Genomic DNA, 18,355 nt, shown 5'->3' on the forward strand with positions numbered 1-18,355 from the left:
AGTGACTGTTGCTATAACAACAATAGTCCTCCAGGGCAGATTGAATTTTCCTCCAGGGCAGATTGGAAGAGGCCCTGGAGGTTTTTCAGCTTCCTCTGTAGCATGGGGCACGGGTCACTTGCTGGAGGATTCTCTGCTCCTTGAAGTCTTTAAACCACGATATGAGAACTTCAGTAGCTCAGACATAGGTGAGAGGTTTTCACAGGAGTGGGTGGGTGAGATTCTGTGGCCTGCGTTGTTCAGGAGGTCAGACTAGATTATCATAATGGTCCCTTCTGACCTTAATATCTATGAATCTATGAAACCTTTTCTAAAAACTTGGGCATCCGCAACATGCATTAGTGGTCATTGTGTGTACCAGAAATGTTCAGGGGAGACACTGTATTTGCATGTGAATAGATCTTTTAAATGGGGTGGTTATTTCATTCTAAGCTTAAAAACAAATTAGAAAATCTGAACTCTTAACACAAACAAAATTTAAGAGTGCGTAAATGGCTCCAGGGATTAGTAATGGGTTATGGAGCCTTCTGCCTCTGGCTGCAGTGGCTAGTGATGAGATACAATAAAAGATCATGAGCTTGTGTTTTTACAAAACCTGCATTTGGGATCTTGTTCAAGCTGTGTCCTTTTAAAATCATGTAATGTTGATTGCAATCTTGTTTTTTAGTCCACTTCAGTTCTGATGTAATTTTAACAGCTAATGCTTCACAAGCTAACATAAAAACAGCCATACTGGGTCAGCCCAGTGGTCCATCTAGCCCAGTATCCTGTCTTCTGTCAGTGGCCAATGCCAGGTACTTCAGAGGGAATTAACAGCACAGGTAATCATCAAGTGATCCTTCTTCTATCAACCATTCCCAGCTTCTGGCAAACAGGCTAGGAACACCATGCCTGTCCATCCTGGCTAATAGCCATTGATGGACCTATGCTCCATGAACTTATCTAGTTCTTTTTTGAACCCTGTTATAGTCTGTCCTTCACAACATCCTCTGGCAAAGAGTTCCATAGGTTAACAGTGAGTTGTGTGAAGAAATACTTCTTTGTTTGTTTTAAACCTGCTGCCTATTAATTTCATTTGGTGACCCCCTAGTTCTTGTATTATGAGAAGGAGTAAATAGCACTTCCTTATTTACTTTCTTCACACCCGTCATAATTTTATAGACCTCTATCATATCCCCCCTTAGTCATCTCTTTTCCAAGCTGAAAAGTCCCTGTCTTATTAATCTCTCCTCATATGGAAGCTGTTCTATACCCCTAATCATGTTTGTTTGCCCTTTTCTATACCTTTTCCAATTTTTTTGAGATGGGGCAACCAGATCTGCATTCAAGATGTGGGCATACCATGGATTTATATAGAGGCAATATGATATTTGCTTGAGATTAATGCTGTATAGCATTTGAAAGCTGGGATTCCCAAATGGCCTTTAAATTGTATGAACTCTAGCAGTGTGAGAGAATCCTGGAAGTGCAAAAGAGGGGTACCCTCTCCCCGCAAAATAATCCAAGCATAAAATGGCTATCAGAATGATGTGAGTTCAAGATCCTGCAGCTTTCCTCTCTCAGGACTAGATAGGCCTAACCCCACACAGCTGCCTTGTGCTTGCTCCCCTAATGTGATGCGCACCCATTTCTGTTGAGAAGGGGAAGGACAGAGCCTAGCCCGGTGAGGTGAAGGGTTGAGTCTGCATCTTCACAAATACCTTATTTTGTCCCATAGGATTTCACCCTCACTGTCCCCAGTACCTTGTGTTGGTATGGTTTTCTTTGGGGTAGGAGGGCTATACAGTGCATCCTTCACAACTCCTTTCATAGCTATTAACTCCTAACTAGGCCCTGACTGAGCAACAGAAGTCTCATTCGCTGTTCTCTCAGCACAGAGTCTGAGATCTGAACACTGTTCTCCCTTTCAGAAGTGAAAAATCCAGCCTAGAAGGGTGCATGTAATTGTGGGAAATATCAAAAGTATTCTGATGTTGAGTTGATAGGCTCAGAGCTTCCACAGGCTGTGTATAATACCATACATTGGTGATGTCATTTACTAACTTGACATTGAACTGTACTTGGCAAGACAAAGAGAAATAATTCTTTGAACCCCTTGGCTTGACTCTTCCCCTTTGAATCCTATTCCTTAATGGCTTTCCTTGTATTGTTTTTTACACAGAGAGCTGGCAGGCTAGAGAGCCTCTTTTGTAAATTCCTCTTCCAAGTGTTCCACAGGGCTAAAATAGTTCAAAAGACTGTGTTTCAGGGTATACCTAAGCTTTTCAACTCAAATCAGGGTAGCTCGCTACGAAGTTTTTATTCTGATCAGAAATTAGTTAAATTGCTCTCACATCCTCTAGATATTGGAGACTTTCTAAGTGATTACTACAGTAGGACATGTTTCAGAGTAGCAGCCGTGTTAGTCTGTATTCGCAAAAAGAAAAGGAGTACTTGTGGCACCTTAGAGACTAACCAATTTATTTGAGCATAAGCTTTTGTGAGCTACAGCTCACTTCATCGGATGCATGGAGTTCTTGCCTCAGGATGCTCATCTTATGGGAGAGTCTGAAATCAGGGGGCCATGGATTTAAGTCTACTATAGCTTGGTGAATCAGGAATTGTCAGCTGTCTATGAAGCTGCAGATGAACTGTGTCGTGATGAGGTAAAGGTTTGCTTTAGTCAGGCTGTGACTGTCTGGAGACAGGAAAGACTCCTTGACTAGTCAGCCAGTTGTTCAAGGCTGTTCTGTGGTTCTTTTCTCACATTTCTTAAATTGTACAGATAGGATGTAGTCCTCAGCAGCTGCAGTACAGTATGCAGCTATTCCCATCAAATCTTTCTGCGTCCGTTCCTCCTCCTCGCTGTATTCTGGCTTGTGTTTGGGGTGAAGATGTCATCAGTTTTGAATTAATGCAGTGAGGCCATGGGAGTAAAGTCTTTCCCTGTTCATTGAACTTTGATAACTCTGTGTGCTAATTCAGAATATCCCACCCTGAAAAAGCGTGCATGTTTTCTGTGTTTGGGTGGAACAGTGGTTTTTCTCCTTAAAGTTCAAATTGTTGTGTATTGGGTTTCAGGAAAGGTTTTTAAAGCCAGGTTGGCTAGCAAGTCAGTGATTGTGTTAGTTCATGAAGTGGTTTCGTTCTGTGAGCTTGATGTGTTGGTGTTTCTTCTCTGGAAGACTCAACCGATGAGGAGAGTAGACAACCAGTAGGAGGAATCAGAACATTCCCAAGTTTTTCCTGATATCTGATCGGCTGTTGCTGCTTGTCAGGAATTAGCATGCTGAGCTACAGCAATCCAATTGATAGGTTAAATGTCTTATTCTTTGAATTTTAAGTAATATAAAGAAACTACTGTATCAATAACAATCTTCTTTTAATTCTGAATTTTAGAGTTAACCCTGAATCCACCAGAAGGAATAGTAGCAGGTAAGGAGCTATATAGAACTCATGTTATGTAGGTATGTGTCATTGACTGTTGTTCGTAAAGCAATGATGTATCTTTTTTTTTTTTCTTTAAATAGGGCCTATGAATGAAGAAAACTTCTTTGAATGGGAAGCCTTGATCATGTGAGTTGATACTCCTTTGGAGTTAAACTTCATCTTACATTTAACTTTTTGGACTAGCTTGTCATAAAGGAGAGCATTAATACAGAAAATCTTAATTCAGTCTTGTATATTCTTGCGTAAAAGAGAACTCCATACAATCTGCTCAGTCCGTATTCAAAGGGGGAAGTTGGGAAACCTCTCTGCCATCAGACCATGATCTGGATTTGAAAATAGAACACTTGCACTTGAGTCGTCTTATGCTGATGGTCATATTGTTGAAGGAATAAGAAAAGTTAGTGACGTTGGCCCAGTGAAGTAGTGTGCTGGGTGTAGTGGCATACCCCAGGGATCATTGCTGGCACTACATCTACTTAATGTGTACGTAAATAACTTGGAAAACAATGAGTTGCCTGATTTGCAGACTGTGAAAACAGGTAACTAAATTCAACAAAATAGGGACAGATTTCTCACATTATAAGCAGAAGAAGACAGTTTGCCAGTGTTACATCTGTTTTCCTTTTGTCTCCAAAATTAATTTTCGTTTTGTCCCCTCCAGCACTTAACCAAGGTGCCAGAATGATCTGGCAAGCTCCACATTTACTGTTATGGAGCATACAGGGTCCATAGGCATTGTTTGTAGAACATATAGATGCTTACTTAGGGCATGTCTACACTTGCCATTTAAAGCGGAAAAAGTCCCTTTTTTGTACAAAAACTATGGAAGTGTCTACACTTGCCAGTGACTTTTTGCAGTGAAACTAAGTTGTTACACCACAAAAAGAAAACCACCTCCACGAGAAGCGTACAGCTCTTACTGGTGATGCTTTTGAGGTGATGTGCAAGTGAAGACGCATTCTTCCTGTTTACACAGCTTTTAGCTTCTGGAGGATATCCCACAATGCCTAGGTGACCACTCTAGCCAGCAGCTCTGCTGCTCCAATGCCAGGTAAACAGACATCCATTCCTCCCCCTGTAAAGCCCCCAGGAAGTTTGAAACTCCCCTTCCTGTTTTCTTGGCAAGTACTCACTTATCTGGCCCGGTGACAATGCCTGCTCCATGGAGCAAACGAACCCCTGCATGGAGCAATGCTGAGCTACTGGAGCTTATCAGTGTTTGGAGAGAGGAGACTGTGCAGGGACCCAGGATGCCCCCATCACCTCCCCCTCTCCCCTTCCCACAAGACCCATCATGAAACTGGAGAGAGCTGCACTGTGGGATAGCTGCCCTAGAGCGCAGTGATGGAAGTGCTGTTAATGTAAACACTGTCTGACACCTCAGGAATTAAGTGAGTACACAAACCAGTGCTTTACTTTCACTCATTCCCTGTCACTGGTGGAACTTATAGCGCAAAAACTCTGCAAGTGTAGACATACCATTAGCTTTCTGGGAGGAGCTCAGATAATATAGGGGTAGGCATGGTGTAATCAACACCTTAAACTTCATCCAGAAGTCAGTGTGTAGCCCATGAAGATCACATGGCACAGATGTAATATGCTGTGTGTGGAAAGCTGCTCTGTAGGTGGGCTGCCTTGTCTGGCAATAGCTGTGGTTTTGGGATGGTATGAACGTGTAGTCTGTGCAGACCATGTTGTAATAGTCCAATCTTGAGTTGACAAAGGTATGGTTAGGCATAGTGAGGCCTTACATCTGAAAGGAAAGGATGCACTTTCTTGCCAATCATGTGAGAGGCTTATAGCTTTTAACTTTCTAGGGATGTAAATATCAATTTAAAAAGTTAACCAGTTAAATTATTAAAATTATACCATTTAACTGGTTAACCGTTAACCAAGGTCGCTCCGGCGGGGCGGCTGGGGCTGGGATCCCACTGGCCTGCCCGCTGCTCCCGGGGCCGCTCCAGCCTGCCGGGGCTGGGGTCCCTCTGGCCCACCGGCCCAACACGGCCAGGGTAAACAGTTAAGGTCCAGTTAATGGTAAGCCTAATGCTTACTAGTTAACCTTTTACATTCCTAAGGATATGTCTACACTACGAAATTAGGTTGAATTTATAGAAGTTGTTTTTTTAGAAATCGTTTTTATATAGTCGATTGTGTGTCCGTCCGTCCCCCCACACAAAATGCTCTAAGTGCATTAAGTGCATTAACTCGGTGGAGTGCTTCCACAGTACCGAGGCTAGCGTCGACTTCCGGAGTGTTGCACTGTGGGTAGCTATCCCACAGTTCCTGCAGTCTCCGCTGCCCATTGGAATTCTGGGTTGAGATCCCAGTGCCTGATGGGGCAAAAAACATTGTCTTGGCGGTTCTGGGTACATGTCATCAGGCCCCCTCCCTCCCTCCCTCCCTCTGTGAAAGCAACGGCAGACAATCGTTTTGCACCTTTTTTCCTGAGTTACCTGTGCAGACGCCATACCAAGGCAAGCATGGAGCCTGCTCAGCTCACTGTCACCGTATGTCTCCTGGGTGCTGGCAGACGCGGTACTGCATTGGTACACAGCAGCAGCAACCCATTGCCTTATGGCAGCAGACGGTACAATAGGCCCGAAAACCATCCTCATCATGTCCGAGGTGCTCCTGGCCGCCTCGGTAAGGTCAGTCAGGAGCGCCTGGGCAGATATGGGTGCAGGGACTAAATTAGGAGTGACTCAACCAGGTCATTCTCTTTAGTCCTGCAGGCAGTACTATTGTACCATCTTATGGTGAGCAGGCAGGAGATGTGGATGGCTAGCAGTCCTATTGCACCATCTTCTGGCAAGCAGCCAGGAGATGTAGATGGCTTGCAGTCCTTCTGCACCGTCTGCTGCCAGCCAAAGATGTAAAAGATAGATGGAGTGGATCAAAACAAGAAATAGACCAGATCTGTTTTGTATTCATTTGCTCCCCCCTCTCTCCCTCCCTCCCTCCGTGAAGTCCTGCCTGAAATACCAGAGGGAGGGATAGCTTAGTGGGTTGAGCATTGGCCTGCTAAACCCAGGGTTTTGAGTTCAATCCTTGAGGGGGCCATTCTGTGTGACAGTTGTTTTTGTTTCTCCTTGATGTAAAGCCATCCCCTTTGTTGATTTTAATTCCCTGTAAGCCAACCCTGTAAGCCATGTCGTCAGTCGCCCCTCCTGCCGTCAGAGCAACGGCAGACAATCGTTCCGTGCCTTTTTTCTTGCCATACCATGGCAAGCATGGAGCCCACTCAGATCACTTGTGCAATTAAGAGCACATTAAACACCACGCGCATTATCTAGCAGTATATGCAGCACCAGAACCTGGCAAAGCAAAACCGGGTGAGTAGGCAATATCAGCGCGGTGACGTGAGTGATGAGGACATGGACACAGACTTCTCTCAAAGCATGGGCCCTGGCAATGTGGGCATCATGGTGCTAATGGGGCAGGTTCATGCCGTGGAACGCCGATTCTGGGCCCGGGAAACAAGCGCAGAGTGGTGGGACTGCATAGTGTTGCAGGTCTGGGATGATTCCCAGTGCCTGCGAAACTTTCGCATGCATAAGGGCACTTTCATGGAACTTTGTGACTTGCTTTCCCCTGCCCTGAAGCTCATGAATACCAAGATGAGAGCAGCCCTCACAGTTGAGAAGCGAATGGCAATAGCCCTGTGGAAGCTTGCAATGCCAGACAGCTGCTGGTGAGTTGGGAATCAATTTGGAGTGGGCAAATCTGCTGTGGGGGCTGCTGTGATGCAAGTACCCAACGCAATCAAAGATCTGCTGATACCAAGGGTAGTAACCCCGGGAAATGTGCAGGTCATAGTGGATGGCTTTGCTGCAATGGGATTCCCTAACTGTGGTAGGCGATAGATGGAACCCATATCCCTATCTTGGCACCGGAGCACCAAGCTGGCGAGTACATAAACCGCAAGGGGTACTTTTCAGTAATGCTGCAAGCACTGGTGGATCACAAGGGACATTTCATCAACATCAACGTGGGATGGCCGGGAAAGGTACATGACGCTCACATCTTCAGGGACTCTGGTCTGTCTCAAAAGCTGCAGGAAGGGACTTTATTCCCAGACCAGAAAATAACTATTGGGGATGTTGAAATACCTATAGTTATCCTTAGGGACCTAGCCTACCCCTTAATGCCATGGCTCATGAAGCCGTACACAGGCAGCCTGGACAGTAGTCAGGAACTGTTCAACTATAGGCTGAGCAAGTGTAGGATGGTGGTAGAATGTGCATTTGGATGTTTAAAAGCGCGCTGGCACAGTTTACTGACTCTGTTAGACCTCAGCAAAACCAATATTCCCACTGTTATTACTGCTTGCTGTGCGCTCCACAATCTCTGTGAGAGTAAGGGGGAGACATTTATGGCGGGGTGGGAGGTTGAGGCAAATCGCCTGGCTGCTGGTTATGTGCAGCCAGACACCGGGGCAGTTAGAAGAGCACAGGAGGGCGCGGTACACATCAGAGAAGCTTTGAAAACCAGTTTCATGACTGGCCAGGCTACGGTGTGAAAGTTCTGTTTGTTTCTCCATGATGAAACCCCCCACCCCTTGGTTCATTCTACTTCCCTGTAAGCTAACCACCTTCCCCTCCTCCCTTCGATCACCGCTTGCTGAGGCAGTAAAATCATTGTTGCTTCACATTCATGCATTCTTTATTAATTCATCACACAAATAGGGGGATAACTGCCAAGGTAGCCCGGGAGGGGTGATGGAGGAGAGAAGCACCAGGAGGGGTGGTGGAGGAGGGAAAGACAAGGCCACACAGCACTTTAAAAGTTTAAAACTTTAAAACTTATTGAATGCCAGCCTTCTGTTGCTTGGGCAATCCTCTGGGGTGGAGTGGCTGGGTGGCCGGAGGTCCCCCCACCGCGTTCTTGGGCGTCTGGGTGAGGAGGCTATGGAACTTGGGGAGGAGGGCGGTTGGTTACACAGGGGCTGTAGCAGCGGTCTGTGCTCCAGCTGCCTTTCCTGCAGCTCAACCATACGCTGGAGCATATTAGTTTGATCCTCCAGCAGCCTCAGCATTGAATCCTGCCTCCTCTCATCATGCTGCCGCCACCTTTCAGCTTTAGCCCTCTCTTCAGCCCGCCACCTCTCCTCCCGGTCATTTTGTGCTTTCCTGCACTCTGACATTGTCTGCCTCCACGCATTCATCTGTGCTTTGTCGGTGTGGGAGGACAGCATGAGCTCAGAGAACATTTCATCGCAAGTGCCTTTTTTTCGCCTTCTAATCTTCATTAGCCTCTGGGAAGGAGAAGATCCTGTGATTCTTGAAACACATGCAGCTGGTGAAGGGGAAAAAAAAGGGACAGTGGTATTTAAAGAGACACATTTTCTAGAACAATGGCTACACTCTTTCACGGTAAGCCTTGCTGTTAACATTACATACATAGCACATGTGCTTTCGTTTCAAGGTTGCATTTTGCCTCCCCCCACCACATGGCTAGCCCCTCACCCTTCCCTGTGGCTAACAGCGGGGAACATTTCTGTTCAGCCACAGGCAAACAGCCTAGCAGGAACGAGCACCTCTGAATGTCCCCTTAAGAAAAGCACCCTATTTTAACCATGTAACCATGAATGATATCACGCTCCTGAGGATAACACAGAGAGATAAAGAACGGATGTTGTTTGAATGCCAGCAAACATACACTGCAATGCTTTGTTCTACAATGATTCCCGAGTACGTGCTACTGGCCTGGTGTGGTAAAGTGTCCTACCATGGTGGACGGAATAAGACTGCCCTCCCCAGAAACCTTTTGCAAAGGCTTTGGGAGTAGATCCAGGAGAGCCGCAAATGCCAGGGCAAATTAATCATTAAACATGCTTGCTTTTAAACCATGTATAGTATTTTAAAAGGTACACTCACCAGAGGTCCCTTTGCTGCCTGGCATGTCCGGGAGGCAGCCTTGGGTGGGTTCGGGGGGTACTGGCTCCAGGTCCAGGGTGAGAAACAGTTCCCAGCTTCGGGAAAACCGGTTTCTCCGCTTGCTTGCTGTGAACTATCTACAACTTCATCATCATCTTCTTCTTCATCCCCAAAACCTGATTCCGTGTTGCCTCCATCTCCATTGAAGGAGTCAAACAACACAGCTGGGGTAGTGGTGGCTGAACCCCCTAAAATGACATGCAGCTCATCATAGAAGCGGCATGTTTGGGGCTCTGACCCAGAGCAGCTGTTTGCCTCTCTGGTTTTCTGGTAGGCTTGCCTCAGCTCCTTAAGTTTCACGCGGCACTCCTTTGGATCCCTGTTATGGCATCTGTCCTTCATGCCCTGGGAGATTTTGACAAATGTTTTGGCATTTCGAAAACTGGAACGGAGTTCTAATAGCACGGATTCCTCTCCCCATACAGTGATCAGATCCCGTACCTCCCGTTCAGTCCATGCTGGAGCTCTCTTCGATTATGGGACTCCATCATGGTCACCTCTGCTGATGAGCTCTGAATGGTCACCTCTGCTGATGAGCTCTGCACTCACCTGCAGCTTGCCATGCTGGCCAAGCAGGAAATTGAAATTCAAAAGTTCGCGGGCCCTTTCCTATCTATCTGGCCAGTGCATCTGAGTTGAGAGCGCTGTCCAGAGCGGTCACAATGGAGCTCCCGGAGGCCAGTACCGTCTAATTGCGTCCACAGTACCCCAAATTCGACCCAGCAAGGCCGATTTCAGCGCTAATCCCCTTGTCAGGGGTGGAGTAAGGAAATCGATTTTAAGTCGGAAAAAAGGGCTTCGTCGTGTGGACGGGTGCAGGGTTAAATCGATTTAACGCTGCTAAATTCAACCTCAACTCCTAGTGTAGACCAGGGCTAGGTGTAACCTCCACAGGGGACCATCTTTGTATGTCTGAAATAACTTCTAACTCCTGCTGGTGATCTCTCACAAATCAGTCTGAGCTCAAAGTAGATAGTAATCTCTACTTGGGATCTGACTGGTTACGCAGGTGCCAAAGTAACCCCTGTTTAGGGCAATGAGCTTCTGCTGCTCCGAGCCACAAAACAGCTCTCAGAGCTGATCTGTGAAGGGTAAATCTGACCCTCCCAATGTCAACCCATACCTCTGTCTATAAGATTCCTCCCAATGCACCTCAGGGAACAGGAGGTGACTTCCCTTTCCCCTACCTTAATCATAGCCAAGAGGGCCAGGTAGCCCTGAATGACAGTGCACCTTGACAGCATTGGAGGAGAGGGCGTATAGCAGGCCACTCCTCCATCTAGACATGGAATGGTAAGATGAGAGCCCTGGACTTTCAGGGAATGATGTCCCACATGGAGAGTAGTGGTATGAAACTTATCCAAAATGCATCCTTTTTCCAGTGAACTGTGTTCTGGGTTGGTAATAGTGAGGCAGACTCTTCCTAACAAAAAGTTCACACACCCTGAAAGAGTCCATGTAGAAGTTATACCTTTTGCCAGCATTTCTGGACGCCTTTTAGGTATGTGTAACATCCGCTGGCATTAGGCAGCAGAAATAACTCCCAGGTGTGCGATATTTCAAACAGTCATGCTTTCCAGTATTGCATGCACACAGGCTGAAAGTTCTCTGACAGTGCAGCTTTTAACTTCCATGTGGTCCCTCTAAAGGGCCAGACAAACTCCCAGATAAACTTCATTCAGCTATAAATAAATGGGTATTAATCCCAAACTGGGATGGGCATGCACTAGTTATAAAAACAAAGGTGGTGGTGCTGAGTGGTGGAATTGTAGGCTCTGCAAGCAACCTGATGCCTGTTCACCATCCCTGCTAATCGGCCTTTACAGGGATACACTTACAGAATGACTTAAACTTTAAAAACGTTGAAATTATTGACATCAAATGAATACGGAATACAACCATGGTTGTAAGAACTTACCTAGCCTGTTTTGGTCACTGGAGCACTTGAGGTCTGCAGCCCATGAAGTGGGTGAAGGTGATATTTTTAATTAAAGAATGGGATCTCTGACTTGTTCTGGAAGAAGAAAAATATTGGTTTGAAGTGATACAACCAATTAGTACCCCCTGTCTTAATAAAATTTTGACCTGGGAAGCAGACTTATAATTTCAAGATTTCTTTGATATCAGTGGGAGTTGTGGATCCTCTACGTCTCTGAAAATAAGATAATTTAATTTCTAAATATGCATTCATTGCTTAACTTTTAGGCATCCAAGTCCAGAAATGTTTACCATGATCCTTTATGCAGTGTCTTCTAGTTGGAAATGTGGTAATCAGCATTCTTAGAAGTATGATCTGTGTAGCTGTGAAAGGTGAGCACTCACTAGTATTCTCTAAACAGTGTGACGATCTGGTTGACTTTAGAAATCTCCCAGGGTTTGACAAACTCCTTAGAGTGAGGAAGTACTGATAACTCAATTTCTTTCCCAAACAGGTTTCAGAGTAACAGCCGTGTTAGTCTGTATTTGCAAAAAGAAAAGGAGTACTTGTGGCACCTTAGAGACTAACCAATTTATTTGAGCATAAGCTTTCGTGAGCTCACGAAAGCTTATGCTAAAATAAATTGGTTAGTCTCTAAGGTGCCACAAGTACTCCTTTTCTTTTTCCCAAACAGTGAGAGCTGTCATGGAGGACACACAATGGAGAAACTTGAAAGTGTATTGTTAGGCATAAAATATTTTTGTTTCCCTTGTCACTATAATGCAGATGTAAATAGCCAGGGACTTCTTGCTGGCATTGAAAATGAACACCCTTTAAAGTGAAAACTCTCAAGTACGTTTAGCTTGTGGTATTTCTGTCAGTGCAAATTAAGCATTATTACTGTTACATTTATTTATTTGGCATGTGATACGAAAATTTGCATTTTAACACTGGATAGATTTTGAAGCTGAATTGCAATAAAAGCAGAGATTCAGGTATCTTTGTCCTCAAAACTGTTTATTATAAATAAATATGACAAAATCTTATAGAAAGTTTTAATTACTTTTAAAATGAAAGTTCAGTTAGTACTTTATATTTGGATGTAAGCTTCCCCCAGCATTGTGTGCAACCACAAAATTGCAACTTTGTGCTGATGCTGCATGATGTCCAGGAAACTAAACAGACTATGAAGTGCCACTAATTAGTCTAGCCCTGTCCAAGAGAGATACAATGCAAAAAGTAAACGAGCAGCATAAATGGTGAAATGGCAAACAGGAGGCTTGACATTTTTCGTTTTGACTAATTTAAGGGGCCTTCTGAGGCACATGTGAAGAACCCACCAAGCATAAATACAAGAATTACAGCCGGTTAAAGTAGTAGGGAGATGTGTAAGTGGGAACTCTTGTTTCTCTTCTAGAAAGCAAGGAACATTATTTTTAAAATGCTGAATTCTTTCAACACTGTGTTTACACAATGCAGCACTGCTGTAATAGTTAAGTTTAAGATCTTATTGATTTGAACTTCCCAAGTAGCTGTTTTTCGGTTCCATAAAGCCATGTGTGTTTACCTATCCCAGGCGATTATATTAAGAGGTGTCTTTCTAACGCACAAATGTGTATGAAACGGATCAGAGTGCACATCTGTGATGCTATTGTGCCACTCAAATACAGCTGAGTTAATAGAGGTCTGCAGGTTGGATCTTTAGAAAAGGGCTGATTGGTTCATACAACATAGTGATAAATTGTTCCAAAATGTCAAAGGATTTAATCAAAATACTGGATAATATCTTAACGCTGTGTGGGGTCCAAGAATTTATTGTGCAAGTTTATGAATTTAATATTAACATTTCAGGGCCTTTTTAGTATTCTGCCTTTGAACTTCAAAAGCAGTGTACCATGAAAGCTTATGCTTGTGTTAAAGAAACAGCTTAGCCCACCAAAATGATACAGAAGCACTCGTTAAGAACTTTGTTAGCCTAAAGATTGCTTTTTTTAAATATAAACAATACAAATTTAAGCCGATTTTTCAAAAATCTCTCTTGAAAAGTATTTAGATCTGTGTTTAGACTTAGGACTTTTGTTTGGAGAAGGGCTTTTTGTATCATGGAATTGCCTTTTATCAGGATCTGATGAGATGGTGGTTTTTGGTAATTTTCCAGCTGTCACAAATACAAAAGAAGCCATTTACAAATGTACAGAAAACAGTGATCATAGAATTGCCTATCCTCTCATCAGTTTGTCTCACCCTACTATTTTGGCAGACACCTGGATGTTGGTTTTCTCTCCATAGTGTTGCTCCTCCCACCATAAATAGCATCTTATTGATGGACTCCAGAGTTTCTTCTGCTCATGTTGTATATTAAACCAACAGTGCATCTCTTCCACCGTACACACACAACCCAACAGAAAAATATTTCCATTTATGATGATCAAAATGTAGAGAGCATTTTTCTTATTTTTCCTACTTGAGAACTTAGAGTTTGATTTAAGGATCTTTACTTCATATATTTTGACATGTGGTGTTGACAGTTTGGGCTTGAATGGTTATAAAGCTTTAACCATTTGAATCTCAGCATCTATTATATTTAAATAATTGTCTGACCCTCCCATAATTTCCAGCAATTGTGATGATATAAATCAATAAAAATAAACATGTCAGATTTATATTTTAAAAATCAAATTCTGCACAGTCTTTTTACCCTATAGAGCAATAGGCACTACACCCCATATTGTCTTTCTCAGCAGCTTTTCATGCATTTTGATCAGAAAGGGAAATACAATAGAGCATTGAATGCTAGAGCTCTAAGGTCCTGTGAACAGTTGCCCGATACCACCATCTGTGATCTCTGACAGAGAAGAACTGAACTATTCAAGTGTTTTAATTTATCAGTAAATCTTCTGAAGGATGGTGTAAGGCTATGTGGTCTCATCTAGCCTCTCTTAGAACTGTTTGTAGTCAGTCGTAATGTCCTCCGAGTCCTAAATATCATAAATTTTGTTAGGAAGTTTTAACAATCCGCACCAGTGATGCTGGGCAGAAAATGATCTCTGCTGTTTGGCTGCAGAGACCGCCATCTGAGGAGGACTATGGTTGCTTGTGACATTCTATACCTTGTGGGAGCATATTGTAACCCCCATATTCCTCATTTTCATATAATTGTGCATATAAAGCATGCCTTGTATGGTATCGGGGAAAGGTTATGATCTTCTGAAAGTCACTTCTCTATCCATATATTTGTATCATTAATGCATATGAAGTTATGAGAATTGTGTTGTATGGTGGTCACTAAAACATGCCATAAATTGAGGAATCAGCCAGATATTCGCTCCCCAGAGGCAACAGCAAGGAAAGTAACCAATGCCCGGGCTGGGTGTCAAACAACCCATCAACAGCCATTGTTCAGCAAGGGAGCTACAATGCAATGACTCACCTGCATGAGGCCTCACCAGGGGAATTGCTCAACCTTGCTTGGAGAGACTCAGCAGTACCCCCCCCCCCCCCCCCCCGACATGCCTGGACTTGTGCTCCCCAAGCACATGGACTGAGGGTATAAAACAGACAGGGTGGACACATACTTGACCCTTCTCCTGCCCCACCTTCGCTGCAAACAACTATGACACTGAGAAGAAGACAAGACTACAACAGAGGAGATTGGCACAGATTTAAGGAACAAACCTGTTTATTAAGGAATGCAATATCCAGTGGGTTGAGGAAAACTGCTTAAATCTAGATGTTGCCCAGTCTAATAGAGTTGAGAGTTTAGACTGCATGCTTATATTTTATTTTAGTTTGGTAACCACTCTGACTTTTTGCCTATCAATTAAAATCTATCTTTTGTGGTTAATAAATTTATTTGTTTATTCTACCTGCAGCAGTGTGTTTGGTTTGAAGTGTGTCAGAGACTCCCCTTGGGATAACAAGCTGTTACATATCCATTTCTTTGTTAAATTGACGAACTCATATAAGCTTGCAGAGTCCAGCGGGCATAACTTGACACTGCAAGACGGAGGTTCCCAGAGTTTTGTCTGGGGCTGGAGACATTGGCTAGTGTCATTCGGTTGCACAATCCGAGGAGTAGCTTACATGCCAGAGGCTGTGCATGAACAGCCCAGGAGTGGGGGTTCTCACAGCAGAGCAGGGTAAGGCTGGCTCCCAGAGTCAAGGATTGGAGAGACCTAGCAGATCACTGGTCCGGATAACACCAGGGGAACGTCACATTGCTAATACCATATTTCTAGAGCTCTGCTTCCCTTAGTTACACTAGTGGTGAACAGAGGAAAAATACCCTGTTAAATGGAATGGAAACAGTCATTGCCTCCTTCAGAGAAGCACACCTACAAAACTCCTTGAAAAACACAATAACTCATCCCAGGCCTCCAGAAGCCAACGTTACATGCTGCCTCATCACCAGCCAAACGTTCCCGAGCGAAGTAATTAACCACGGTGCTCTGCCAACATCCTAGCTGCCTCACAGACAGGGTTCAGACCCAGACACAGCCCAGAGATCGCTCTGGTGCACTAAGGGACGATCACCACATAACCATGGGCACTGGACCACTCTGCTGCCTTTGACCCAATGGACCTGAAGGTGCTACTAACCCCCCTCCCTGACGTAGGAGGAGCAGATGGCCCAGCTCAACAGTGGCTCCGGTTGTTCCTCTCCAGCAGAACAAGAGTTGTGGTAACTCTTCCTCCTCTCTGATGGCCTTCACCTTTGGGGTACCACAGGACCCAGACTATCCCCGTTTCTCCAGTATCTGTGTGAGACTACCGGTGAAGAGAGCGAGATGCCATGGGCTCAGCTGCCTAAAGTGTGGTGATAGCACTCAATTCTAGATCTCATTTTCAAATGATGCAGCTGCTGCCACTACTAATGTGTCAGAATGCCGACATGAAATTAGCTCTTGGATGAAGAGCAGCTGGTGCAAGCTGAATCCAGGCAAGACTAAAGTGTTGCTGGTCACAAGGAGGGAAACACTTTTTGAAGAAGTGACCAAGACATTCTCTGCCTTCCATTGAAGGCTCACAGCCACCATTTGTCAAAGAGGTGTAGCCTCAGGGACCTATCTGACTCTGCTAAATCTGGATGACTAGGTACCATCAGTTTCCATGTATACCAGTAGCTTCATCCTTTCCTTCTGGACAAGAACCTGAATGTGGTGTTTCATGCATTTGTCTCCTGCAGGCTGGATTACTGTAACTTGTATCTAAATGTGAATACTATGCACAAGTTAGTACAGAATGCATCTGCCCGCCTTCTCCGTGACTCAGGCTGTCATCACATCAGGCACCTGTTCCCATCCTTTCACTGGTTCCTGGTCAGGTCCTGATGCCAGTTTACAGCCTTGGTCCTAATTTTCAAAGCAATTAATGGATCAAGTCCCAGCTACATGAAAGACCAAATTTTGATCTGAGAACCACCATGACAGCTGTTCTCTTCTGGGACAAGGCAGATCACAAAGCTCAGGTTCGAGCACAGAGGGCTGGGAACAAAGCATTCTCTGGTGAGTGAGTTCCAGCAATGGAACAGTCTTCCAGAGGAGTTCAGGTGAATCCAGAGTCTGACCATCTTTAGGAAACATTGCAAAGCCTTCCTCTTCAAGACAGACTTTCCACCATAAATGAGGCTCACAGCACTCTTTCCCCCTTCTAGTCCCAAGTCCCTACCCACCAATGGGAGGAGGGAAACCTACGTCTAATACATCCCAGAGTGATGTTTGCTTTTTTTTTTTTTTTTGCAGGAGTGTTACACCGTTGACTCATATTTAGCTTGTGATCTACTATGACCCCCAGATCCCTTTCCGCAGTACTTCTTCCTCAGCAGTCATTTCCCATTTTGTGTGTGTGCAACTGATTTGTTCCTTCCTAAGTGGAGTACTTTGCATTTGTCCTTATTGAATTTCATCCTATTTACTTCAGACCATTTCTCCAGTTTGTCCAGATCATTTTGAATTGTAATCCTATCCTCCAAAGCACTTACAAACCCTCCCTGCTTGGTAATCTCTGCAAACTTTATAAGTGTACTCTTTATGCCATTACTGTATCTAAATCATTAATGAAGATATTGAATATAAGTGGACCCAGGACTGATCCCTGTAGGACCCCATTTGATATGCCCTTCCAGCTTGACTGTGAACCTCTGATAACTATTCTCTGGGAATGGTTTTCCAGCCAGTTTGAACCCATCTCATTGTAGCTCCATCTAGACTGTATTTCTGTCATTTGAGGTCATGCAAAACAGTACCAAAAGCCTTACTAAGATATACCACATCTACCACCACTGCCCTACTCCCATCCACAAGACTTGTTTCCCTGTCAAAGAAAGCTATTAGGTTGGTTTGACACGATCTGTTTTTGACAAATCCATGCTGATTATTACATCTCAACTTATTATTTGCTAGGTATTTGCAAATTGATTGCTTGATTATTTGCTCCATATAAATGTTTGTTTCGTAGCTGGATCTCCTCAAGCAGCAATGCTTTGTCCAGGGCCTTGTGATTTCCGTTGTTCCGGAGGAGCACAGCTTTCTGAGAAAGTTAAAGATGTGAGATTTGCATGATCAAAAGGTAGTTAGTTATTAGCCATGTTTCAGCTCTGTGCAGTATCACAACAGTTTAGGTTGAGAAATGGTGACTTCAAGCTGAAACTACGGGGATGCATGTAGGTGGGCAGAATGTAGTTCCCGATGTGAACTTTGCTGAGGGGAACTCCAGGATTTATGTGTAGCAACACATCTTTTGTGATAGTTGGTTTTGCACTTCATTTGAAAGATGCTATTTCCAGGAGCTCCCTAACACCACACTGGAGCATTGGATCCATACTGTACTGACGAGAAGGAAAGAGTGCCAGTCGCTGTGGTGCCTTAATAACTTCCGCATCATCTGGGTTTTTCCTGGAGGTGTCCAACTACTCAACGCACCCGACGTTGATTAGCATGGGAAGTCAGACAAGATCATAGAATAAGGTGTTGAAGCTTCAAGTTTTGTGGAGTGCTTCGAGATCATTTCTGTCCCAGGTAGTGGGATAACCAAATAGTTGCTTAACTTTAGTGCTCTTGGCATACTACTT

The 18,355-nt window shown here is 44.3% G+C and overlaps 1 protein-coding gene across 4 annotated transcripts in view; it reads left to right on the forward strand.

Moving 5' to 3' along the window:
- UBE2G2 (ubiquitin conjugating enzyme E2 G2) overlaps positions 1 to 18,355 on the forward strand; it is a 55,229-nt gene that overhangs the window by 23,370 nt on the left and 13,504 nt on the right. For 3 of the 4 annotated variants that reach the window (XM_073360326.1, XM_073360322.1, XM_073360324.1), the window contains exons 2-3: positions 3,379 to 3,414; positions 3,510 to 3,555. In XM_073360326.1, coding sequence (XP_073216427.1) covers positions 3,379 to 3,414; positions 3,510 to 3,555 — 82 coding nt within the window. The remainder of the gene's footprint in view (positions 1 to 3,378; positions 3,415 to 3,509; positions 3,556 to 18,355) is intronic. The other variant, XM_073360325.1, reaches the window with a different exon arrangement.

The sequence above is a fragment of the Lepidochelys kempii genome, chromosome 9, assembly GCF_965140265.1.
Source record: "Lepidochelys kempii isolate rLepKem1 chromosome 9, rLepKem1.hap2, whole genome shotgun sequence".
NCBI classification, from domain to species: Eukaryota; Metazoa; Chordata; order Testudines; family Cheloniidae; genus Lepidochelys; species Lepidochelys kempii.